Below are 25,899 nucleotides of genomic sequence, written 5' to 3'. Positions count from 1 at the left end.
CTGCGGACCAATTTCGAAAACAAAATCGAGAATTTTTTTTATAAAAGAGTACACAAAGACAAACTCGATCGACCAATTTACTAATGTCAAAATAATTTTGGTTGTTAATTTGTCAACAGATCTAAATCGGATTATGATTTCACGTGAATCTAGATATAGATCTTATAAAACCGATTTAGATCCAGCTTGTTACCATCCTTAGGCTCCACCATCGGACTCATCGCAGGTTGGCAATTCACCCCACTCGTTTCCCTTTGACCACCCCTTCCCCACCAGTATGAAAACCACACCAAGACCGTGCACCGTCGCCTTACTAGTACCAACCTCGCCCGTAATTAACAAGCTAGTTATTTTCTAGACATATGCGATGTGACAAATGATCAGTCAATCACATTCTCATTCATAAATAAAATCAGCAATATCCGTACAAACTAAATAATTAATCAAAGTCATTTACATGAAAATAACATGGCAACTCCTTGATGCAATTTGTTTACGTACAAAACAGTAAAAAACAAGTTGAAGGGGAGACGGGATTCATGGGCGACGAGGAAATTTGGAGAAGTCGGGTCGCCTTCGCTCATTATATGCAGTCTTCCCTTCATTACCTTCCTCAGTTCCATAGAATAGAAGTGTAGCATCACCTCCTATTTGCTGTAAGATAGATCAAGATTGAGATCATTTGTCTCAAGTTGTTTGTATGAAATATGATCGGATTTTCTATAGTGTACCCAGTCTGGACACACCATAAAGATCCCAAAACGGACATATTGGCTAAGAATTGAATGTCCAAAACTGGAGGATTGTAAACAACGGTACACGAGTCGACATGACCATCATCAACAAAAGATTAAGAGCGATTTGAGTACCACGATTCTTTGTGACGTTTCCTTAACATCTCCCTGCACCATTTTACCGTCTCTTTCTCCAAATTCTCCAGCTGAACAACACCAGAAATCATTAAGAACCGCATTATAAAACCAAGTTTCAACTGAACTACCCGTGTCTAACATTAGGCGCTCGAGAAGAGTATGACCCTTGGACACTTCATTCCAAGCCAATACAGTTTTAACACTTGGATGCAAACCCGCATTAGATACTTACTAACATCCCAAATGTATATCTGAATTTTAATGTAAAATGGCTGGTGAAGGAAACTCACAGGTACAACTGTGTTAATGAGCCCCATTTTTGCTGCTTCTGATGCTGTGTAGAACCTGGTAAGAAACCACATTTCACGCGCCTTTTTGGGTCCGATCTGCATGATCATAATTTTAGATGAGAATCACATTAAAAAAATGTTTGCTCCTTGATTTCATAGATATACATGTTGATCAGACAATGAGTTTGAGTTTGTAATCTAACCAAACGAGACATAATGGAGCTTCCGTAGCCAGCATCAAAACTGCCCACCTGCCAATATTTCAACAATGCACATACATTATCAGCAAAAGGATTAACGCTCCTGAAGTCGGAATGACAAGAGATCCTAGAAGTTTCCCAAATCCGTTGGACCCCATATTGGCGAATTCGAATCTAGATTTGAGAAACTCCCAACTTTATGGACCTAAATCCATCATGATTTAATTTCACTTCGGCCATTTCCGTCTAATGATTTCAAGACTATGAAAGTCAAAGAGAGCAGAAAATAAAAAAAATGATTTGGAAATGAAACCTTAATAACTTGCAATTATGCTGGCAGATACTGCTACGAAGAAAGGGATAAAAAGATGGAGATGAACAACCTTAGGACCTGTCTGACCGAAAATGGCATTATCAGCAGCGATTGTTAGATCGCAGACCATATGTAATATATGTCCTCCTCCAACAGCATAACCAGCAACCTGGGCTTCATACAACATACGAGAACATAGCATAAATTTCACTTAAAAATATTCCCCTAGAATCTGAATGATTGCCTACTTGTTTTATTTTGTCGTCCCAAATTTAGTTATCCTCTAATGAAACTAAAGACGTAACTTTTTTACTGTTTTGAGTAAATTTGTGAAATGTCGAAGAGGATAATAATTCAGAGACAGAGAGATTATCAATGAATGACGCAAGGAACTATATTAAAAAGTATTACCATTGCTATGACAGGTTTTGGAAGCATCCTTATCTGAATCTGCAATCGACATCATTCAAACAGGTAATGTGTGAGGTGATTCACCATGAAAAGTAACAAGCCCAACAACAACAACAACAACAACAACAACAACAACAACAACAACAACAACAACAACAGTAACCCAAATGCTTGAAAGGCTCTCGCCTATAGCATGATAGGAGGGTCGTCTGTTTCCACATGCGACATAATAAGGAATTTTGTTGAGAATTGCAATAAGTTTAATGACTGCTTACATTCAGTCAATAACCTCTCCCTATGGCCCCAATTAGTCATAGGCTGGAGTCAATTAAGGCACACGCGTAATCTTGTGTGGTATTACAAAGAGAGAATAGCAACAACTCGACCTCAACAAAACTGTTAAAGAGTACAATTCTTTGCAGCTATAAGAACACAACCAACCTGTAAATCTAAAACATTAAGACGTCCGATATCATTAGGATCAGCATAACCATCCTTACTTCTCAACGCTTGATCACCACCGCTACAAAAGGCCTTGCTCCCCTACAACCACAACTTTCTTTCATTCAGGCATTACAATGGAAAAACTATGGATTGCAGCTCAGCCTAACTAACATATTAGCAGCATGACATGACTATTATAAAAACTAGTCATTATCAAACTATAAATAAAATAAACTGATAAAAGGCAGATTAATTTCTGATGATGAACACTTTGTATTAAGTTACCTTGCCGGTGAGAATGATAACACCAATAGAAGTATCGTCCCTTGCATCGTTGAATGCCCTAATCATCTCCTTAACTGTAAGTGGCCTAAATGCATTCCTTCTCTCTGGTCTGTTTATTGTAATCTATCCACCCATACACAGTGATTTCCAAAAAAAAGAAAACAAAATGTTAATCAAGATTACCATAATATAATCCTGTGAAGTAGAAAGTGATGTTAGTCACCTTAGCAATGCCTTCTCCAACAGCTTTTTCATAAATAATGTCAATGAATTCTTTACCAGAATCATCAGAAGACGTCCTCCAAACTACGTCTTTGGAGGAAACTTCCCCATGAACGCGATGGTAGGTATCGTTCATAGTAGGTGATAAGCCAACAATGGATGAGCTCTGAACAGGGTGGGAGTTTGTGATGTTAAGATGGCTGGCTATGTTTGAGAGTCTTCTTCTTACAACTTCCATATGTTTGTCATCATCAAGTCTACTCATCATCTTATGCCTTTCCTTTTTCCCGGGGTTTTTGAAATTAAGAGAAGAGAGTTGTAACTTGTAAGTGTAAGAACTAAGAAGGGTTGGGTTTCTTCTAGTTTTTTGTTTGTTCAAAATATTTGGATTGGATAAGATGAGATAATCCTTATGAGAAAATTATGCCCTTTAGTTTTATAAAATAATCTCATGTACTATTCCAATATAGCTGCAATTGTCGAACATCAGTGTCGGAGTACTGGACGTTGTTCTGTAGAAACTTTAATCTTTTACCTCAAAATGAATGTCCCGAGCTTCGTTTCAAACACGAAACATACCGTGTCAAGTTACTTCAGTAATCTCTACATTCTACAAAGAAGCGGCAGTACGATGTCTACCCTTGTCTTTATTTACGTTTTAAGACCGATATGCATGTCCTAAATAATAATTTGTGATTTAACGCCATGAGTCACGCACGGTACATGAAATGAAAAAAAGTGGATTTCATATAATACAATCATAAGAGGCACGGGACGGGACGGGACACACAACCCATACTCCTAGCTCACAAGCAATGCAATCAAACAAGAGATTAAGCATTGCACAATACGTACCATGTATTCACCGAAAAAACAAATTTGGTATTATAAAAAAAAAAAAAAAAAAAAAAAAAAGTAAACTAATTCACAGAATTTAAATTTTAATGAAAACATGACATTCCCAAAATCACTATCAATCCTAGCCCCTAGGGACATCATTTATCACACATTGGTAATTACATGGCTTTACAAATTTCACCGTCGGTCACTTAAGAAAATGGGATAAAGACGAAAGAAAAATAGAACCAAAACAAGGCGTGCAAATCCTGGTTGTTTATGAATTCCTTGTTCTTTCATCAACTGGTCAATCCTGCAAGATTTCTTGCAATTTTACAGCTTCTTAACCCTGGAAATAGAGGGAAGACAGGAAGAACGAAAACTTTCAGGCTCTGCAGAAGGCGGAATTCTCTTATCATAAAATTGCATCAGTCTTTTCAAATTCTACTGAAAGAGTTACTTACCAGTTAATATCTAAAACAGGAAGTAGTTCCGCGATAGTGGAACAGTCGAAGCAGGAGCACATGTGAGAACCTCACCATCTGCCGTTACTGTGTAATGTTCAGGGTCGACTGTGATCGTCGGGAGGGCATTGTTAAGTTTCATATCATCTTTTGTTACATTCCTCACACCACTTACAGCCTCTACTCTCTTGTTAAGTCCATACTGTTCCTTTATTCCCTTCTCCAGAGCAGCCTGTTGAAGAAAGAAAGTTAAAAGGACACATTTTTTGGGCAAAAATAAAAGGAAATCATACATTTTTCATAGTAGTAAACTATTAACACATAAAGAGAGAGGGGTAAACGTGTTTTACTAGACGGAGTGCACGGACAAACGTCGGGGATACTAAACCATCCCTTTTCCTGGCATCTTCTTTCAACTTGTACTTCATCATCATCGTTTTCTTATTCGCTCATCTCGCCATTTCCACAATAGACTTCTCTTCTTTTCCTCCTCTTTCCTCTTCTTCTTCCGCACTTTGCCTTTCCATATTCTTTCTATTCTGCTCTACCAGAGCGACACTTACTAGAGGAAACCAGACATAACTCCTTTTACATCATGAGTCTTAGGAAGAGAAGAACGAGACACAATCATACTACAGGAGCGAGGAGCTTGAAGACCAAACCGTAAACAATCAAAGAGAAAGCAGTTCTCACCACCATCAAATTAACCCATTCAACAAACATCGTCTCCAGTTTCACTAGGATTTGTAATTACCTAATTGTAATGAGCAATCACACGTCAAATCCGACAAAGATGGTTACAAATTACCCTCAATAAGAGATGGACACACAACACCACGATCTAAGGAACTTTTATAGAAAACTGATCACGCCCCACCATACCGTCACCACAAACGCAATCCACCACCATAAATTGTGAAAAATTCCATGGATCGTCACATGCATGTCGGCAGATGCCACATGCAATCAAGAAGAGAAGGCCAATAAACAAAAAAATCTCAATTAAAATGAAATTGGCGATGAGCTCGGTTAAGGAGGTGCATTGCCAGCGAGGTGAGGGTTTGGTTTTATTAGCGAATATAAACCTTGACATTGGACAAACCATCAAATTTTAGTATGCAGCCCAGAATTGCACCGTTAGTACGATCGTGACCAATATCGCTATTTAATACATGTTGACTACTTAGACTACTAAAAATTGACGTCAAAGATCAAGGACATTTACTAAATAAATAATTAACGAGAGCAATGCAATAGTGCAATAATTACACACTGTCAAAAGTTCATAAAAGTTTCAAATTCAAAGGATCTTCCATCTTGGATAGAACCATAGTAAAAAGAAATGCAACAAGTTATGCACTAAATTATTCTAGGATAACCCAAAGTCCCATATTTCACTTAATCCACTTGTTGGTGATCGCCACGTAGGGATGACAATGGATCCCGGATCCTGTCCAAATCCTGAACGGGTCGGGTCTGGATCTCAATATTTTGGATCCAGTGGATAGGGATATGGATCGGATCCATATGCATAAAAAGGGATCCGGATATGGATCCATATGGTCGAGATCCAGATCCTACCCTAGATCCATTTTTATTCTATTTTAAAATAAAAATTTTAAAAATGAGTTAAAGAAATAGTAAAATTATATTCTTTTCTTAAAGTTTTTTCATATACTAAGCTATGATTTCTTTCTCATTAACATTTTTCAATTGCAAAAATTTATTTGTTATCGCTACTGTATTTTATGAAACTTTATTTTGATATCTTCGCAACTTTATTTTTAACATTTGTAGTTTCATATAAAAAATAGTATCGTAAATTGTAGTATAACCCAAAAAGTAATATTTTAATATTTGAAAAATGATGATTTTTTACGATAAAATGGATACGGGATAGATCTAGATCCAGTCCATATTCTGCGAATATGGATATGGATCTGAGTATTTCAGACCTGGTAGGACATAAGGATTTGGATCTGGATCTGGATCCTATCAAGATCCTATCCATTGCCATCCGTATCGCCAAGTCAACAATTTTTTTTTTAATTCAGTTCGCTAGCCACTGGATACATGTAGAATTTCTAAGGGGAATATAATTGGAGAGAAAAGGGAGAAGTTTTATAATCATAAACTTGCTCAAATAGTATTAATGATATCTCAACCTATGAATAGGCTAACAAACTACTACTTCAACTGAAGTCTAGGAAGCCACAATTTCCACAACTAACACATTAGCACTAAGCATGGTAACATGATTTTGACCCACTAAAACAGTGCTCACATTAATAGGAAACTAATTAACCACTAACTAAAACAGAGATGACTTCTAGGTCCAATTAAATTTTCAATCTATCTTTGACATATTTGATGAGTAAAAGTATATAAATGCATGCACACATAATAGTCAAATAGAAAAGGGGTACTGCATACAAAAATTATGCACACCTTACTGACAAAAGCAATGGAGTTGGCACTTCCAGCTTTCCCAAATGCTCCAAACATTGGCCTCATCATCACCTGGAACAAATCTATTATAGATGAGAACAGGATGCCCTACTAAAACCTCATAAACCTGCTTAGAAAATGCAAAAACCAGTGAAGTGAGCTCCCAACAATCAGTGATTCTAGTGCACGACGGTCTTTTCCGTGTAAATTGGCAAAATGTGACCACTTTTGGGTAAATAGTGACTACTTTTGGGTAAATAGTGACCACTTTTATGACTTAAAAAAGTGGTCACTATTTACCCAAAAGTGGTCACATTTTTTTCGTCGCACGCTAGAATTTGCGCCCTACAATTGATTCTGTTTCTATATAATCAAATATTTGAGCCAACCAACCCAAATCCTTTTATATTCCTCATTTAATTATAGGGTAAAATAGATTCAGTGGCGGATCCAAAAAAAAATTTAAGGGGTCCCGATGAAAATATAAAGGCTATTGTTACATAAAAAGTATAAATTTTATTTATTTTGACCTAAAAATTGGACTAAATACACACACAAAAAATCGTTTTCCGATGTCTCGGGCCCTGAATCCATACTCATATCTCCGTCACTGGGTAAATGGGTTGGAGCTTGGTGGTTAGTCTAACATGTAAAACCGTATAAGTTTTTGTTTCATCAAAATTGTACAAAGAGTGTATATTGTTGTTTCAATTTTCAAGCTATTAGTTTGTAATTTAGCAATATACATGGAAACTTGGTAGAGATGTAACCACTCATAATAGAGGTCTTTTGGCCAATTTGGGTGCTCGATCTATTGGCAACCAGAAGAGATAAAACCAGAAAGCACAAATGCAGAAGGGAAAAAAAATATGCATCACCGGCTCGGGTGTGGGTATGCTAGCATTAGGGTCACCCATGTTTGCCCAAGCAATTTCGCCCCCTTTGATGACCAGTTCTGGTTTTGCTCCGAAGAAAGCAGGGTTCCACAAAACAAGATCAGCCAATTTTCCAACCTGCACATAAAGAATCAAATGGGAGAAAAATAATTAAAAAGACTGTTTGAACATCTTTCAAAGCAATAAATACATAAAGGTGACCCATGACCATACAGATAAAAAGAACATAGAGAGCAGTGGATCTCAAATAAACAAAATAAGAATCGACTGGAATTTTCAGGATTAGTAAGTGGCCTCTCTTCCGGAGGACAATTGAGATAAGGACTGCATAACGGGTAATATACACAGAGATGAACTCAAATAAAAATTGCAACATAATTTCAAAAGAAGACATACCTCAATAGATCCAACATACTTGGAAAAACCATTAGCTATTGCAGGATTTATGGTGTATTTTGCTACATAACGTCTGATTCTTAAGTTGTCGTTCTCAGTGTCACCAGGCGGTAGCTTCTCTCTCTGAATCTTCATCTTGTGTGCGGTTTGCCAAGTTCTTGTTATAACCTGCACATAACATTTTTCATGAGAGAAAAAGACAGAGTGCTTGAGGTCTTGAGTACATGGTGTCACAGCCTGAATAACTAGCTAGTGAACCCAATTAGCTAGCTAGTGCGTTGCTCGGTTTCCCGTTTGCTTCTTTGAATAAATTAGAGAGTTGGAAGTGCATAGCTGTGACAGATGGGATCAGACATTCTGATCAAGTAGATCGGTCATGAACATAACGGTTAAAATGCCACCGTCAATAATGAGGTTCTACACATATAGTCCTATTTCTGTAGAAATACAAGGCGTGGAAGCTTGCGGGGCCCATTTAACAGACTCGTTTGAGACAGACAAGGTTTTATAGCTTGGCTGTGATGTCCAGTGCCCACATTGCTGGACTCATAGTAGTTCTATGTTAATTACAGTCTTCGACACCTGACTCTTGCCACGACCCACACTTTGGCCTTCCGACACGATATGACACATCCAGTGGCAGGCGCGGACAAATTAGTTTCCAGGTTCTGGAATATTTTTGAAAAAATAAATCCCTCCGTCTTGATCAATTCTTTATGTTTTCGTTATTTGGGTGTGTTAGTCATTTATGTACGTTTCCACTTCCCACGTGCAAGTTGCTTTTTCACTTTTGTATTTTTTTTAAAGCACGTCTCTCTCATATCCTTGGCCTTTGTGCCAAAAGCAAACATAAAGAAGTAAAGAACTGATCGGGATGGAGAGAATATATTTTAAAAATGTTATCCAAAATAACAGCTTTCTGGTATCCCAGGACCCCTGGTTCTATAAGGCGTGTCTGCCCTTGGACGCGCCAACACTTTACTTCAGTCCAAAAGATGAACTTTTTCATCAAATAGCCGTGTGCCTGTGACCAAACCATTGCAGCCGAGTCGATGCAGCCTAAACTAAAACTCGTGGTTCATGTCAAAGGGTTAGCCCTAAAATTCAATTGTAAAAAGTTATACAACCGATATCCTTGACATCATCAGCAAACAAGAAAAATAACCATAATTGCACAATGCACACGGCACACTGCACACATCACATTGATAATTGACCAGAAAAATATCCATAATTGCAAACTGCACAGAGCACACTGATAATTGATAAAAACATGTAAGTGGTAAGGTTAACAACTTGACGGACCTCTCCAATGCGACCCATGGCCTGAGAGTCGGAAGATATGATACTAATGGCTCCAATGTCATGCATTATATCTTCTGCAGCTATTGTTTCTGCACGTATTCGTGATTCAGCAAACTGCACATCTTCTTTAATGTTCTTGTCAAGGTGGTGGCAGACCATCTGCATATAAATAGCGGAAAGAGTCAGAGTAGGTAATCCCTCAGCCCATAAATAAACTCCCTTATATTTATTATGGTGTCACCAACAAACACACAATACATAATAAGGAAAGAGGGGTGGGGAGTGGGGGAGACAGAGAGAAAGAGGGTACACACCAACATGTCAAGGTGCTCATCCACTGTATTTGAAGTGAAAGGTTTTGTCGGGTTTGTTGACGATGGCAAAACATTTCTAACACCACAGACTTTTATTATATCAGGGGCATGACCACCGCCTGCACCTTCACTGCTCAGAAAATACCACAGCTATTAACTAAATGGAGTATGAGAAGATAAGTTCACAGATAAGGTAGTTCACGGCCAAACAGGGTTCAATATCTAAAAGGAGGAAGCCAAGAAAATTGGCCTGACAGAAGCCTGGAGATTATTCAGGTATTCCTTCCATCCCCAATTTATATCCATTTGATTTGTTGGCCAAATACATTGACTTTGACTTCGATAACATTTTATCACAATACAAAATAGTTGGCGATCCTCTACGTCATACCCCTGAGTTTTTGGATTTTCTAAGTTATACTTGTACCCTATGTCACTCCGATACTTCACTTAGTTGCCGTATTCCGTATCCGATACGAATTTCGTCGGATACGATATGACACTTTGATACTTCATTTTAGACCAAAATATTGAAAATTTCGCACAAAATAGCCGTATAAGATACTCCGATACGTATATTGTCGGATACGAGTAGACGAGTCTGAGTAGCATAACTTATACCTGTGAATCTTTGAAATTCTATGTTGTACCTCCTTAACTCTATATTATAGATTTATAGTCTATATCATGACCTTATTGGTTGTCTTCGTTAATTGATTGATTAATCCAATCATTCAGCTAACCAATTACCCCTTAACCCACCCATGTACAAACGATCAATTAACCTTCCCAACAATCCATAAAACCGTCATTACTATTTCATGCTTCATGGAAGAGGTATTATATGTAATTTGTGGTTGGTTAAAGGAGGTTTGTTATGATTCTCATAAAAGAAGATGATATGATGTTAATGAGTGAGATTTGAGGTTACATGAAGGTTGTTGGAAAGGTAGCGTTTTAACGGAGAGTTGAAGAAGGTCATCACAGAAACCAAGTATAAAGTGCAAGGGTTAGACTGCGGAATATAAAAAAGGCAGGGGTACAATCTGGAATACCCAAAAACTCAGGGGTGCCTGTCTAGGAATTTACTCGCTACGTGTGACGATCTGCACACTTGAACCCTTAGATTTATTTATGCTTATGTAATTTCATTTCCTTTGTACATTTGTAGTAAGTATTTTCTTAGTAGTTTTAGAATAGGTTTCCATAAATAGGTATATCGCTATTCTGAACTAAACTTGTAAAATCAATGTTTCCTGCTACCAGGATGTAACTATCATATTTCCCTCTTTAGGGAGTACTAGTGAATGAAAATCTACTTCCTACCTTGTGCCTTCGTATTGCTTGTTGTTGCTTTGTTGTGAACGACTCTTAGCCTTCACTTTACTAACAAGCCGTGTTTGTGGGATCGACACTAGGATCCCGACTCACACCCCGAGACCCGAGTATCGTGCTAGTGGGCGATCCCTCACTAGTACGAAGATCCTTGTCGCTTGCATCTTGCCTTGAGACGGGCAAAGGTGCGCGCCACGGTCCGGCAAAAGTAGCGGACCGTGACACTACGCACCTGAAGACAGGTAAATGCTACGAGTTCCTTCGAAACAAAAATTGCCATTAATGATCTCACAAGCAATGGTACACTACACAACAGAAGCTACTGTCTACTGTCGATTGAGAGCTGTCAAGGATGAAGTTTGTCATTAACAGCAACCCATAGATAACTCACAAATCGTTGCGGAGTGTTTAATTCTCATTGCCAAAAGAAAGTAACAAAGAATTTCCCGAATTGTTATTCTACACGATGAGAATACTAGGGCAAGCACTTCTATATTAAGGCTTTCTTTGACCATCGTGGAAAGAGCCAAGATAGACATTTCCAAACCGATGGCTCCTGATAACTGTTAACAATATCACCTGGTGTCTCTAAAAACTGTAAAGATGCTCTAACCTAGGCCATGAGTCTGGAAGTATGCAGACTTACTTCTCTGTCCAAAACAGAGCGTTTCCCGGATGTGGAGCGAGGTAGCCACACAAACGACACCAAAAGAAATTTACATTGTGCTATGGTTTGATTGGAGTTATAAATGAGTATCAGATTACATCAGAACCAAAGAAACGTCTGTTTCTTGGTCCTATGTACAGTAAAACTTAAATTATATCATAAGTAGCTTTTAGACAATCAAATAAAAAAATAGCACATTATCATAATAAGTGACAAATGAGAGAGAAAACCACATAAGTAATAGGTCCACATAGGAATGATAATTAAGGTCGAAACTGAACCGAAGGAAAAAAAACTGATCCAACGCGAACTTTTAAAAACCCATACCCGATCCACTATTTTAAAACCCATATGAAAGAAATCCATTACCAATGCAATCACACCCGAACCCAATCTAATCAACATGTTTCGAAAATTTAGCCTTTACTGAACTTGAAATTTCAATTTCTGCCATATAAGATGAATTTTTACATAATTGGTCTTTCATGTACATGTTTTACTCAAATCATGTAAAATTTCACTCAAGTTGTGTTTTTTCTCTCAAAATTACCCAAATATAATCAAACATTTGGAGCCTGTTATAATCAAAAGTGAAAATAAAATTCTCTCCTTTTCTCTTTCGCTCGGAATATAATCAAACTATTCCCAATTCTTCAATTATGAATTTTAAATTTCATATCAAACAAGTTATATGTTTTGCAATTAAGCACTTTCTTATCAGGAATATTTTGGAAGATGTAAAGCAAATACCAAGTAGAACACCATCGCTTTGAAACCAAAACTTAGATAACAAGATCACCGATTAAACATATTTATCTATAAAACCTATTTTACTTCATAATTACTTCTCGTAGTCCCGATTGAAACAAACTGTTTCAAAGACAAATTGAAAGCAACTAATTCTACAAAAGATGACGAAATCAAAACCCTAATTGAATTACCAATCAAGGTAAGGTGACGATTCAGAGGTGAATTACGAGATCAGCAGCTTCCTCAAAATCTTCAGCAATATCGTCGGCATTACGCTCGTTAGGGCTTTCAGTCATTGAGTATTGACACCAACGACAATTTAATTCATAACTCTCGGTGGGGGAGGGGGCAGGGGAGGGGTTTGCCGGTGAGGAAGGGCGGCAAAGGTGGGGGTTGAAAAGTTAAGGGGAAGGGGATGGGAGGAGGGGAAAACATGTAAACATAAAAAAAATAAGATGGGTAAAAGATTGAGAAAACCATGTACAGAGCAACACCCATATTTTCTACAGTCAAATTAAGTTTCGAAATCAGATTTTGGAGTATATTGTGGATTGGGTATGGTTTTGGAAAAAATATATTGGATCGGGTATGGATTTTAAAGTTTTGGATATGGATATGGATCAGTGATCCTATAAGTAAGTGGATCGGGTTTGGATCTCGCAGAATACAGAAGCCCAAAGGGTCATTTAGTACCATTACGTTGACTAAGAACACCATGGCAAAGGCTAGAGATACTGCTCCAAAACAAGGTTGGACATCAGTGGTCTTCGAATACACAAAAATAAGGCATAAGTCATCCCATTTTTTGCTTTTGTTCCTCACAAGAATATACTACTGCTCACCTATGTTACTCCGATACTTCACTCAACTGCCGTGTCGAGTGTCAGACACGTGTCGGTGTCCCACACGACACGACACTTCGACACTTCAATTTAGACCACAAAACAGGAAAATTCACCCCAAATAGCCGTGTCCGACACGCCGACACGTGTTGGACACCGACACGTGTCAGCGTGTCTGAGTAACACAGCTGCTCACTACATCACGATTAACCAAATCAATATAATCTTATAGGCCCTTTGACAAATATGTCAGAATGCTACATGCATTGACTAAATATTTTATCACATTGCCAACTGGAAACCCAGGTCTCAAATGTTTCACTAGGCCTATGTTACGTATAGCCCTAGATACTGAGGTTTGCAAATAAACAGTTGAGCACCATAGTGATTGCGCTATTCTACGTATCTTTGCCCTAAAACATGGGAAACTCAGATACTGAAGATAAATTGAAATGTGACTCACACCTGTGGTAAGTATGTATTGTCCTTCCTTTAAATGCAGCTATCGTTTGTTCAACAAATCCAGATTCATTCAAAGTATCAGTGTGGATATTGACCTGCCATCAAGTCGGGAGAGAATTTCATAAATCTGAATATTGAGCTACAGCAATACAAGCATCGTAAATTGGGGTTGGAATAAACATCAAGCCTCATGTGACATGTCAAGGTATTCTCATAAACTTTCTATTATATAACGACGAAGATTAACTTAGTCCCTGATAAAAATACGAATTCAAGTAGCTAAAAAACTGTTAGGTGCACGATTGAGATTGACTTAAAAGTTTGAGAATAGTCAACAAGAACATTATCATTGATGGCAATTGGCAAATTGGCAATACCTGAATGTCGTGTTCTTCGGCAACACTAAGACAGCAATCGATCGCAGCTGGAGTGGTACCCCAATCCTCATGCAATTTCAGTCCCATTGCTCCAGCTGCTATTATTTCATGCAGTCCTTCAGGCTTAGAGCTATTTTCCTATTCCAAGCATTTCCCCAGTATTAGATTCACAAGAATAGAGCTTGATGTGAAATTACGTCCATGCAAAAAATATCAGCGACACAGAACAATTATTTGAAAGAATGATCTAATGATGTATGATAAGATAGTAATTAAGGCAGTCGAAATAACCTAGGGCATAAGAGATCCTATAAGGATAAGCATACCTTTCCAGTGAAACCAAAGTTCAAAGGAAAATCATCGGTAGATTGGAGCATTAGTTTCATGTGCGATGGTGCAGGCGTGCACGTAGTAGCACGTGTTCCATCAGCAGGTCCAGTCCCACCTCCTACCATAGTTGTAATACCTACATACCCAACACTAGATTAAGAGGAAAGTGGAAAAAGACAAACTCATAGCCAGACGAAAATACTGTGCCATCAAATAATTTATTTTGAGAACCCTTGCTGAAGTCATAGTTCATACAGGACATGGAAGCCATCGTATGGGTTTAAATAGAGAAATACAACATCAGCAACATAACCCCAAAACTTCAAAGGTTCTCAATCTTGACCTTCCCGCCTAAGGTGCGGTAATCAGATGAGAGTCATCAGAGCTTTAGCCTTGTAATGGAAATAGTACAAACAGACTATTTTAGTATTTCCGGATGACCCAAATTGAAATTACATTGAAAATTGCATCAATCGACTGAGATATAACAACATAGATTCTGGTGGAAATGTAACGAAGAAAAACGACTGCAACGAACACTTTGACTAAAAGGGAATTGTCTCAGCTCGGATGTTGAAATGTGCAAGGTGAAACAAATGAACCCAAAACATTGGCTAGTTGAACAATTCATACAGGAGTCTAGAACATTCAGACAATACACTCCAAAAAGTTTGATTGAAGCTGTTGATAACTCTGAGCTGTCACCACTTATCCAGCTCAGTAAGCATCAATCTTATTAAATTGTGTCGCATTAAAGCCACAATCTTCATTCATACAATGTCCAATTAATGGTTAAATTAAATCATAAATGCCAGAATCTCACCACTCGATATAGCTTCATAAACTAACTGAGGACATATGAAGTGCACGTGGCAGTCTATAGCCCCAGCAGTAACAATCATTCCTTCTCCAGCAATCACCTCAGTGTTGACCTAATATATATGACACTGTGTCAAATGCATTTAGTAACTGCCAGTCAATCTAAGTAATGATCAAAAGCTGTAACCATTACCCCAACAATCATGTTAGCCGAAACACCGTCCATTGTATCAGGATTACCCGCTTTTCCCAGGGCAATAATATGACCTCCCTTGATGCCAATATCTGCCTTAAAGATTCCGATATAATCAATTATTACAGCATTAGTGATAACAGTGTCCAGACAAACATTTGGCGGATATCCAGCTGCCTGGCCCATTCCATCCCTTAGAACTTTTCCACCTCCAAAGACACATTCATCGCCATAAACAGAAAAGTCCCTTTCAATTTCCGCAAACAAATCGGTATCACCAAGACGGATTCTATCACCAGTTGTGGGGCCATACATGTTAGCATAATCCTCTCGAGACATTTTTCTAGTGAAACTTGAATCTTCTCCAGTGACTCCTTCACTGTACAATCAGTTATTGGCAACAGTTTATTCTTTTTTCGGTCAAGTGCCTTAAAATGTAAAAACAAGTTAGGACCATGCGGAAATTATTGACCTAGCATTTCGTTCTTCTGAATGCCCAAATACTCTAGTCCGTATAGTTTCCATGATAGCTTCAATATTGGCATCATCAACAGGGCCATCAGCAATGTTGCTTCCCCCTCTAATGCATCTTCTACCTCCAATACTTACAAGTGTGACACTTTTACGATCCCCTGGCTAGCAAGAAAGACAGAATTATTAGAACATCAACGAGCTTACACAGATATTTTGTGAAAGTCTCCACTTTCCAGTATGTGGACAAAAATGAAGAGTTGAAGTGTCGTGCTATGTCGGAAAATTGGAGTTTAGACATGCATAAATTAAAAGAACATTCACTAAAGTAACAATCTGGAAACTTTTAAGCTGAAGCTGGCTGAATACTGAATAGTAGTCATCATTGTAAATAGCTAAATTAGCATGCTCGAGTCACAAGCATACTTTTATTACTTAAGAACGCCAGAATTCAATACATTTGAACATTAGCAGTCATGTGCTCTAGAGCAGAGTGGACGTACGAGAGTTTAAAAAACAGCAACTAAATTTCAGAAAGAGAGTATGGTTACTGTAAGAACAAAAATAAACAGAATCCAACCTCAAAACGAGTTGCTGTTCCGGCAGGTATATTCAAACGCATCCCATACGCTTTTCTTCTATCAAATGTCAAGGAAGGATTGGTTTCAATGAAATGATAGTGACTGCCAACCTGAAGTCAAGATGAAGTCTGTTTAAGTATATAGCTAAGGGAGATGCCAAATGACATTTAAACATTAAAAGAGCTGCAGAGTTGACATTACTCCTATAATGAAAAAAAATTACGAGAAACGGTGAAAGTAAGATCGATTAGTTTGTCCGAGGAATGATAGTCAAGAAAATAGAATTATGCATCTGGAATAGGGTTCGACTATTCAAGAGAAGGGAGGTATTCACATTTATTAGGTACATCAAAAGAAAATTATCCATTTCATGACCCCCAAGAAACTTTTACCAGCCGCCAGCTAAATCAAGGTGCGAGTTTTTTGGGAGTAACTTGGATGGCAAGAAGGAAATACCAGCCGCCAGCTAGATCATGATAGCATTCTCTTGCTGACATCAGAATCAATAGAAGTAAACAGCACTGACCTAAAGTGCAGAAACCCCAATTCTTCAAAAACGAAAAAGAGTCCGTACACAAACTCAGGACACATGGAAACATATTCAAGTGAAATCTCATCAAATTGTTTATATGAAACAAATGCTCAAGTGCAATGCAGCTAAGAAGCTAAGATTCACCTGAACAGGCCGATCTCCATTGTTGACAACATCAAGAATTACTGCTCTTCTTCCACAATTGAGAGAAATATGGCTATCCCCAAGTCTAAATTCACCTGGGATATTATAATCTTCTATCTCTGGAAATCTGTCCACTGAAGGAACTGCAAAAGCAAAGTTCTTAGGCTGAATTGCTGAAATGCTGAAGAGCAAATAAGAGTTCATTAAGCAGGTGATGAGATAGCAACAACAATAATAACAAAGCCTAACCCCCAAGCCGGCGAAAATGAATTGGCGTAGAAACCATCAATGTGAGGTGGTAAAATAATAAAAAGCTTGAGAAAAAGGAAAACTGACAGTTGCAAGAAGCACGATAGGCGAAGAAATAAGTGTGAAGTAAAGAAAGGGACGCGCTATGAAAAAAATGAGGAGAATCTTTTGAATGTGAGTCAAGAAGATACCTAGATAAGACTTAAGAGAAATAACTGCAAAAAAGTTGAGAGACAAAAAGTAAAACGAAACCTTGGGATTTGAGAATTATAACAAAGAAGAGACTGAAAATAAAAGGATTTGAAAAATAAACAAATAAAGTAAAAGGAAACATATAAGAGTGAGATTGTTTCTGTTTCCAAAAGAACCAGAATGAAATTTGTGTCGTGAGACGTGAACTACACACAATGGCTGTTAATTCAAAATAAAAACTTAAAAAGAGGCACACACACTTTAGTGATCCATTTTGCTTCATTCCATCATAACTGTTAGACTCTTTCCAACACAAATCAAAATTTATAGACATGAAGCGATCATTACCTGGAAGAAAGGAACCTTCAAGAGCTAGTACCAAATTTCCATTTTCACAAGCAATAGGATCATGGACTGTGATCAGCTTCGTCCCATCCATAAAAGTCCCTTCAACCTATATATGAGAACAAAATGAATTGTGATTTCTGGCAATGAATTCCAAGTAGAATAGTAGTAACACTAGTATTTCATTATCTTTAACGATATGCTTAACTTGAACATCTTTACCGTTCAGATGAAACCAGAAATTCAGAGCTTTAAGTATTTCATGGTATCCAATACAAGGATGTCAGCCTTGCAGTACGAGGACTCATAGTCACGCACGTTGTTCCAAGAAGACTCACAGTCACAACTCACAACCATTGATACAAGGTCGACTTTGACCGGTTTTTATCTCACAATATATAAAAGAGTTTTTTGTCAAAAACTACCTTATATTTAGGTGTATTTGTAAAAATACTACCTTATATTATTTTTTTTGTTTTCAACTACCTTTGTTTTCTTTATTTTTGGTCAATAACTACCTACGCTAAGAATCTAGACAAATTTGGTCTATTTTCCGGCTTTAACATATCTCACATGACTCTTTTATGTTTTAATCTTACTAAGGCCCGATTTTGGGAAGTCATAAAGTACTTACGCTAAACTTTAGTAGATGTTTGTAGTTATTATTGAAATGTGAAATTTATTAATTTTGCTTATCTGAAGTTAAATTTTGGTTTGGACGCAGTTGATCATTGTTGTTTGATGTTAAGAAAGTCATGTGAGATAGGTAATGTCACTAAATCGACCAAATCTCGCCATATTTTCAGCGTAGATAGTTTTTGACCAAAAAATGAGAAAACAAAGGTAGTCTAAAACAAGAAAAATAATATAAGGTAGTTTTTTTACAAATACCCCTAAATATAAGGTAGTTTTTGACAAAAAAAACCCTATATAAAAGCAAGTTTTTGGAAAAAAAATATTGTAAAATAGTGGTTTTTGATAAACAGACCAAGATAATTTTCACATTGCATCTTAAATTTGGAGAAATCATTGGTCAACATTGACATTGGTTGATTACCAAGGTCAAATGGAAACAATATATTTGGGATGGAAGTAGTACATATTAGCTCAAAAATCTCAGATCAATCAATTCTATGACTTACTAAATGATTTATCAATGTCACCGCAGAACAAATAAAAATAAATGAACAGAAAAGGGGAGAGAAAATCGGAGTAAGAGTCTACCTGGACCGTATGCAAAAGGTGAGAAACTGCTGGAAGGACCTGCCGCCTGTCAATACAACAAAGAGAAACAACAAATGTTTAGCATCTTACAAGGAAGCAAGAGGAATGCTATCTGTCAGAGAGGTAGCAATGAAAGCCACGACATCCTCATACGCCCCCCTCGCAACTGCTAAGAGTTCAAGATTCAAGTAGACTGCAGCATGCCTGAAGGAATGCTACACACTACACAGGCGCATCAAGAAACTGGTGACAGTAGGCCTAAGTTTGCGAAAGTTAAAGGGTAATTTTCACAGTATTCATTTTTAGCTTAGACAGTAGATGCCAAATGGCCACAACAATCTCATATTTCCACTCACTTGAGCAAAATAATAATCTGTGTACAAGGTGTACAAGAATGGGCTTATATACTAATTACATAGAAGCAATAACTAACCTAATACAATATAATTGCCGTAATTCATGGCCTGAGATTAGGAAACAAAATAAACCTAATATAATATACAATATATATGTCAACTATTATGATCACAAGAATATACTAGAATATCTTTAGATAATATTCTCAATATGCCCCCGCAAGACGGACTGTCGTAAGAGAGGCCGATCTTGGAGAGAAGTAAAAAAGAACGAGTCCAAGCAGAGGGGTTTGTAGTGCGTCCGCAAGCTGATGGTGGTGCTGCATCCAGACGTTGAAGTGAGAGCTCAAGTGGATTGGTATAGAGATGAGTGGCAAGGAAGTGGGCTCGTTGAATGTGTGACGAGAAACAGAGGATAACAAAGATGGTGCGTCGAACGGGGCCAAGGATGAAGTGTGCGGGGAGATATCAGATATGGACTGGCAGAGGCCGGGGAAAGAGTGTGACATTTTTTTTTTTGTTTGTTTGTTTGTCAGATTTGACAAAAGAGGAGGTGGGAATTGGTGTTGCCGCATCGAGGCAGTTGGGTTGTAAAGGACAGTGGTGGTTCAATCTCAATGTCGCAACAACGCTGTGCAAGTGGAGGGTGGTTGCTTTTGTATGTATGGTTGCCGACGCAGGAGAGCAAGGGAAGAAGCACTTGCTTCTGTTTTGTCGAAGGTGACTGATGTGGGATTGGGTGGTTCACTTGTAGGTGGTGGCGGTGGTGTTGATTGTAATGAACACAATACAAGGTTAATTGGTGGTACGATAATTGGCTATGTATTTGGGCTAAACGTGTGTGATGATGTATGTATTATTAATGAGTTGATTGGCCATTAATCGGGTTTGCTGAGAATTAATTTTTTTTTTTGTTTTTTACAAAGGTGTTTTGAGTGTGGTACGGTTTTGTAATGAACACAATACAATTTTTTTTTATTTTTTTTTTTTTTTTTTTTAGAAATAGTGAGAGAAATTTGAGAGCGAGTAAGAAAAAAAAAGTTGAGGAATTCCATAGAAGTAGGGAAGGTAAGAATTTGGTGAGTTTGTATGGGTTTTGCCATGATAAAGAATATGAGATAAGGGGTTTTAGACATAAAACTAACGAATTCTGGTTTTGATGACGAATTCGGGGTTTTGGATATAAGCCAAATTTGGGTTTTGATGACGAATTCGGGCTTTTGGATATAAGCCAAATTCGGGTTTTGATGACGGTTGTGGCCATAATATTGGTGTATCACGGGTTTGGTTTAAGGGTTCTGGTGTGGGATGGATCCCTTCTTTGATATTTACCAAGATAAAAAATCATGAGTAGGGCTAGTTTTTACGTTAAAGTAGGAAAAAAAATATTGTGTGGGTTTGAATAAGCAAAGCTCAAGACGGGTTTTTTTTTTTTGGTTTTTGGTTGTGATGTTGGTTTGTACCAAGAGGTTGTTAGTTTTGTGACAATAGATGGTGAATGTGAGTTTTTTTTCAACGGTTGTGAAAAAAAAGGTACTGGCCATAGTTTTCGGAGTGGTGGCTAAAAGGGTGGTAGCCAAAATATAGATGATGGGTTTGATGCAATTCTAGGGTTGGTGGCAGCGGAAAGGGGTGTAGGTGTAGGCCAAGCGAAATTCGGTTTTGGGCATGTGGTTTTGGCCTAAGGATCTACTCCGAGGTGTTACCCTCTATCTAGAGCACGAGGCTCTGATACCATGTGAGAATTATGATAAAGGTTTGAATATCATTAGAATTGCATAGATTACAAGGTGTACAAGAATGGGCTTATATACTAATTACATAGAAGCAATAACTAACCTAATACAATATAATTGCCGTAATTCATGGCCTGAGATTAGGAAACAAAATAAACCTAATATAATATACAATATATATGTCAACTATTATGATCACAAGAATATACTAGAATATCTTTAGATAATATTCTCAATACATAGTAGGAGCTGCAGCATATTTAAACATTGACTCAATGAAAACACATACACTGATTTGTCAAGGAAGCGGAGTTATTGAGGAAAATGTAACAGCTAAGACAAGCAAAGCATAAAAGAGGCCTGGTAGAATGTTCAATAAAAATTATGTCAAAAAATTTCTGATTGTCAAAAATATTCTCCATGAACACTGAGATCCGAACGCTGTGCACACCCTTTAACTCCAACATTGCAGACCACATAAAATCGGAATTTAGGGGAGCCTTTGAAGCACGGAGTAAAATGTTGCGGCTGTTGTTGTATACACAATTTTGCAGTGAGAAGACACCAGTGGCATCACCCATTATATATGGACAAGGAAAAAAGGTCACCATTTGCTCATGTGAATGAATCATGCATGACTCTATCTAAGATACCCATTGAAATAGATGATGTCAAAAACGAGAGAAATCAACAAACTACCTCCCAAGAAGCTGCTTCCCAATGTCCATGAGTTCTGCCACGCTCTTATTTCCAACACGGACAAAATTCAAAATCTAGAGAAACACCAAAGTTGAAAAGATATCAACATCTGGTGTTGAGTGGCGAGCAAATTGCAGTTGCATCAATCACCGGACTAGGGATGCCATTGAAAAAGGTAATATTGGGTGGTAGGGAGGGCATATTGTACCTATCATGAGTGGTGCGGTTGCATCATACCGCCTATCCGCTATTTATTGGCATACTACTTAATATCGGAAAGTTTGACCTTTTTTGTCAACTAAATCATGGAAATTGGCATGAACAAAACAAGTAAGCTCTGAAGGAATAACAAAGTATAACGAGTTAGAGATAAGATGAGTGAAACAAGAAAATAAATGTTTGGCACCTGAGTTGCAATGAGTGCGACAGCTTCAGTATAATTAAGCCTTAGTCCAGTAGCAAGACGCTTTTGCGCAAGAAAACCAGCATTATGAAGTGCTAATTTCTCAACTTCTCTAGGAGTCAACTTCATTTTTCCACTGTTTTCCTATCTGATTACAACAAGCTTTAGTGTTGATAAATAAAGTCGAGATCATAAACCCATAAATACAAAATTAATCTAATCATCAAACTTCACAATTTTTCTAAGAATCAAGTCCATTATTTTGTTTGGCAGATTAAGATACCATTAAAATCAAAAGCAAAAGATAACCAAAAACCAATATACATACAATACTGCATATATTATTGAATTGAAAATTGAAAAAAAAAGAGATGAATCCAGGAAAAATAAGAGAGAAGAAAAGTACCTTTTAAAGTGTGCAGGTCGGTTGTGGGATTCAAATATTCAATCAACTTCAGGTACGTTTTCCTCCCGGGTGACGGGTGTATACTGCATATAGTCTATAATAATACTCGCGCGTTGACTTGGATACTTCTTTTTTTTTTTTTTTTTTTGTGGGCCTAGAACACTTACCCATCGGCCCTTAGAGATGGCACAAATTCTTGTTTGTGACGGCACATATCCGTCACTCTTGAGTGACGGATACCATTTTACCTCACAAAGTATCCACTTTTTCTCTCTCTGCAATACTATTCATGTGGTCCCCTTTCTCCACTAACCCATTTTGTTACCATTTTATCTCACAAAATATCCGCCACAAATGGTAACTCGTCACAAGGGAGACCAATTGTAGAGATGGATGTGGACACGTGGGCTGGCACGCCGCAGCACCGCCCACGGCCCATTTTAGCACGACACGGATTTGGCACAACTTGGCATGACACGGCACGTCATGGGAGGACATGAGTCGTGTCTGGGCTGAAATTTGAGAAAAAAGACCATGCTTAGGCACGCTCAAAATACAAAGAAATTGAGTTAAATTGAAAGAATTGGTAAGGCACGCTCAAGCACGGCACGGCACGACGCGCAGGGGCCGTGGGCCGTGCCTGAACCGCCATTGTCATTTGTCTTGCACGACACAAAGTCCACCTTCATGGTTGGGCCGTGTTATTTTCTTCTCTAGATATGGTGGGCCGGCATGAACCATGGCCCACTTCCATCTCTATGGGGCCATAGACCTTGAGAAGGGAAGGAATAGACAATCACAAATTGTTCAATGAGACGGTCTCTTAGTATAAGACAAGCCCCTTAATTAATCCATCTGTTAAACGGTGTCGATAAATTACTAAATAGCGTCGACAATTTGTAATGACTTTCCTAATCTACCCCTCGCTCTAAACCCCTCATATGTTAACTTATTTTTTTCAAGTACGACATTTCCGTCACCACCACTTCAATTCCGCCACCAAATTCAATGAATCGACGACGCAAGTAATCTAAACTAGTTTAATTTTTTAAAATTTGTAATTAGTTAGTAGATTCAGGTGGTTTAGAATAGAATCATTATTTTTAGAACGGATTAGCGATTATCGATTACCGCGCACAAAATTAATCTAAGTCGGAAGATGATTTTTTTTAAAAAAAAAAAATTCCTGGACCAAATTTTTTTTTCATCCAGACGAAAAAAATTTCGGCCGGGGAAAAAAAATCTCCCAGGTCCCAGGTCTGGACCTAGGTCCGGCCGAAAAAAATTTTGGTCTAGACGAAAAATTTCTCCGTCTACGCCCTTCTTTGACATATCTCTTGAACATAATTAAAACGTAAACATAAACTTGAAACGTAATTAAAACGTAAACATATTTCTTGAACATCGTTACTAACTTGATCGTTGTTACCGTCATTAGTTGTAATACCTCATATTTTATAATTATATAAATAATATTATACTAGTATAGACCCCGTGCAATATATGCACGGTATATATAGTTTTTTACTTTGTTTAGAGTATTATTATTTATAGATTTTAAATTGACAATTTATTTTTCATGTTTCTTTTCATCATATTTTAATTCGAAAAATTAAAATTAAAATCGTAAGAAGTCATGAATTGAATATTTTCATTGAAAATTTTTCTTTTACCGAGAAAGTAATGATGTTATTTTGTAATTTTTTACTAATAACATTTAGCCGCAACTTCTTAAAATGTCAATGATGTTTTTTGGTAAAAAAAAATTTAAAAAAAAAAATTATCATAAAAGGACTGGAGATAAATTTGTGGGGAATGTAAAATATTGAATCTTATAAATATTTATATTTAAAAAACTATGCCTATTTTATAACTCATCATACCTATAGTATATGCCAAAAATACTAAACCCAATTTTAGGAAATATTTTTAGGCGGGAAAAATAGGAGTTTCACCTATTCTTTTAGTAAATAGGGGATTGTATTTTACGAGTTAAGTATGAGACGGAATAATAATAATATACGATACGTGTATATGTATATGTATACTACACTCACCTCATATACTATTCTACCCTTATCCACCCATCACCCATATCCTTTCATAATCCAACAAAATCTACCAAAACATGAGAGAAGAAAGAAAGAGAAGAAAAGATGAGATTTTGTCCCTCCGCCTCGAGATGGTAAGGTAAAACCGTCTCACACTAGTTTATATATTATTTTAATTAACCTACCTCGACCTTGACCCGCCATAGAACCGTCGTTGACCACCCCTTGACCCCTGTTGACCACCCAAATCTAGTTTGACCGAGGCTTTATAGTCGTTTTTGGTTGTTGTTATGTGACCGTCTTAAGACGGATTTTTGACCCCTATTTCATGACTGACTTGGGCTGGTTTTAGGGTGGTTGTGTCGAGGATTGAGAGAAAGGTCTAGTGGTAGTATTGGGTGGTGGAATTGGGGGGGGGGGTGATGTATCACTTTCATATATACTTTTATAGCTCCCTTTATACCGTTTTACATACCGTTTCGTGCCTATTATATCATTTATATGCTTTATTTCAATGAATTGTCGATACTGCCGCTATTTTGTATTTTGATGCAGAAATGACTCGTTATGAGTATGATCAAGCTAAGATTAGCATGGCGGAGACGGCATAGAAGAATACACGAAGCATGGCACGGGAAACGAGGAATCATGAAGACTAGAAGTCAAAGAAGAGAAGAAGAACCTGTGAGCTAGTTCCTCGATCGAGTCACTGCTGACTCGATCGAGCAGCCGTCCTCGATCGAGTCACCTCTGACTCGATCGAGGATCCTTTCTGGCGGGTTTATTTCCGGAATTTCCTAAAACGTTAATCTTTTGTTATAAATTAAAGACTCGGGTTTTATTGTTAACCTACGTTATATTTTGCTAAGTATTGCTGGAAAACTCTCTTAAGAACCCTAATCTTCCTTTTGTATGGTACTAATCTTTCCTCTTTAATTAAATCATTGTTTTATGTTCTTCAATTATTGTTTTCATCTTGCAATTATGTTTTCATCTTTAATCATGTTTGTTGTTGTTATTATAATCATGAGTAGCTAA

At 37.5% G+C, this 25,899-nt stretch overlaps 2 protein-coding genes across 5 annotated transcripts; both read right to left on the bottom strand.

Annotated features, from left to right (window-relative positions):
* Positions 1–377: 377 nt before the first annotated feature.
* Positions 378–3,496, bottom strand: LOC141623588 (1,4-dihydroxy-2-naphthoyl-CoA synthase, peroxisomal). The gene is made up of 9 exons (XM_074439686.1): positions 3,039–3,496; positions 2,816–2,938; positions 2,528–2,629; positions 2,087–2,125; positions 1,746–1,844; positions 1,366–1,413; positions 1,163–1,258; positions 822–940; positions 378–654 (listed from the first exon to the last, which is right to left on the bottom strand). Exons 1-8 carry the CDS (start codon positions 3,303–3,305, stop codon positions 851–853), a joined length of 864 nt encoding a protein of 287 aa, XP_074295787.1. The 5' UTR covers positions 3,306–3,496; the 3' UTR covers positions 378–654; positions 822–850.
* A 465-nt stretch (positions 3,497–3,961) lies between these two features.
* LOC141623586 (urease) lies at positions 3,962–22,899 on the bottom strand. 4 transcript variants are annotated; one of them, XM_074439682.1, is made up of 20 exons: positions 22,811–22,899; positions 22,408–22,552; positions 22,002–22,075; positions 19,211–19,256; positions 17,990–18,095; positions 17,201–17,343; positions 16,524–16,634; positions 15,945–16,108; positions 15,473–15,851; positions 15,284–15,392; positions 14,457–14,596; positions 14,131–14,268; positions 13,757–13,848; positions 9,698–9,827; positions 9,384–9,542; positions 8,079–8,246; positions 7,665–7,799; positions 6,787–6,858; positions 4,339–4,570; positions 3,962–4,223 (listed from the first exon to the last, which is right to left on the bottom strand). In XM_074439682.1, the coding sequence occupies exons 2-19, from the start codon at positions 22,531–22,533 to the stop codon at positions 4,349–4,351; spliced, it is 2,514 nt and encodes an 837-aa protein (XP_074295783.1). In that variant the 5' UTR covers positions 22,534–22,552; positions 22,811–22,899; the 3' UTR covers positions 3,962–4,223; positions 4,339–4,348. The 4 variants fall into 4 exon arrangements, with proteins under 4 accessions (XP_074295783.1, XP_074295786.1, XP_074295784.1 ...); XM_074439685.1 differs by lacking the exon at positions 22,002–22,075 and having other exon boundaries at positions 22,811–22,881; XM_074439683.1 differs by lacking the exon at positions 22,811–22,899 and having other exon boundaries at positions 22,408–22,785.
* Between the last annotated feature and the right edge of the window lie 3,000 nt (positions 22,900–25,899).

Source organism: Silene latifolia, chromosome X (assembly GCF_048544455.1).
Source record: "Silene latifolia isolate original U9 population chromosome X, ASM4854445v1, whole genome shotgun sequence".
Classification (NCBI taxonomy): domain Eukaryota; kingdom Viridiplantae; phylum Streptophyta; class Magnoliopsida; order Caryophyllales; family Caryophyllaceae; genus Silene; species Silene latifolia.
The sequence above is the reverse complement of the archived record's forward strand: the minus strand, read 5'-3'. Positions and strand labels throughout refer to the sequence as shown.

Bases quoted from the DNA above. Each gene is read 5' to 3' on its own strand.
- LOC141623588 (XM_074439686.1), bottom strand. From the start codon at position 3,305: ATGATGAGTAGACTTGATGATGACAAACATATGGAAGTTGTAAGAAGA. The intron at 2,939-3,038 runs GTGACTAACATC...ATGGGTGGATAG, and splicing joins TTGGAGAAGGCATTGCTAAG to ATTACAATAAACAGACCAGA. The intron at 1,414-1,745 runs GTTGTTCATCTC...AAATATTGGCAG, and splicing joins TCGGTCAGACAGGTCCTAAG to GTGGGCAGTTTTGATGCTGG.
- LOC141623586 (XM_074439682.1), bottom strand. From the start codon at position 22,533: ATGAAGTTGACTCCTAGAGAAGTTGAGAAATTAGCACTTCATAATGCT. The intron at 18,096-19,210 runs GTAGACTCTTAC...TCTCATATATAG, and splicing joins ACCTTTTGCATACGGTCCAG to GTTGAAGGGACTTTTATGGA. The intron at 14,269-14,456 runs GTATGCTTATCC...TGCTTGGAATAG, and splicing joins ACTTTGGTTTCACTGGAAAG to GAAAATAGCTCTAAGCCTGA.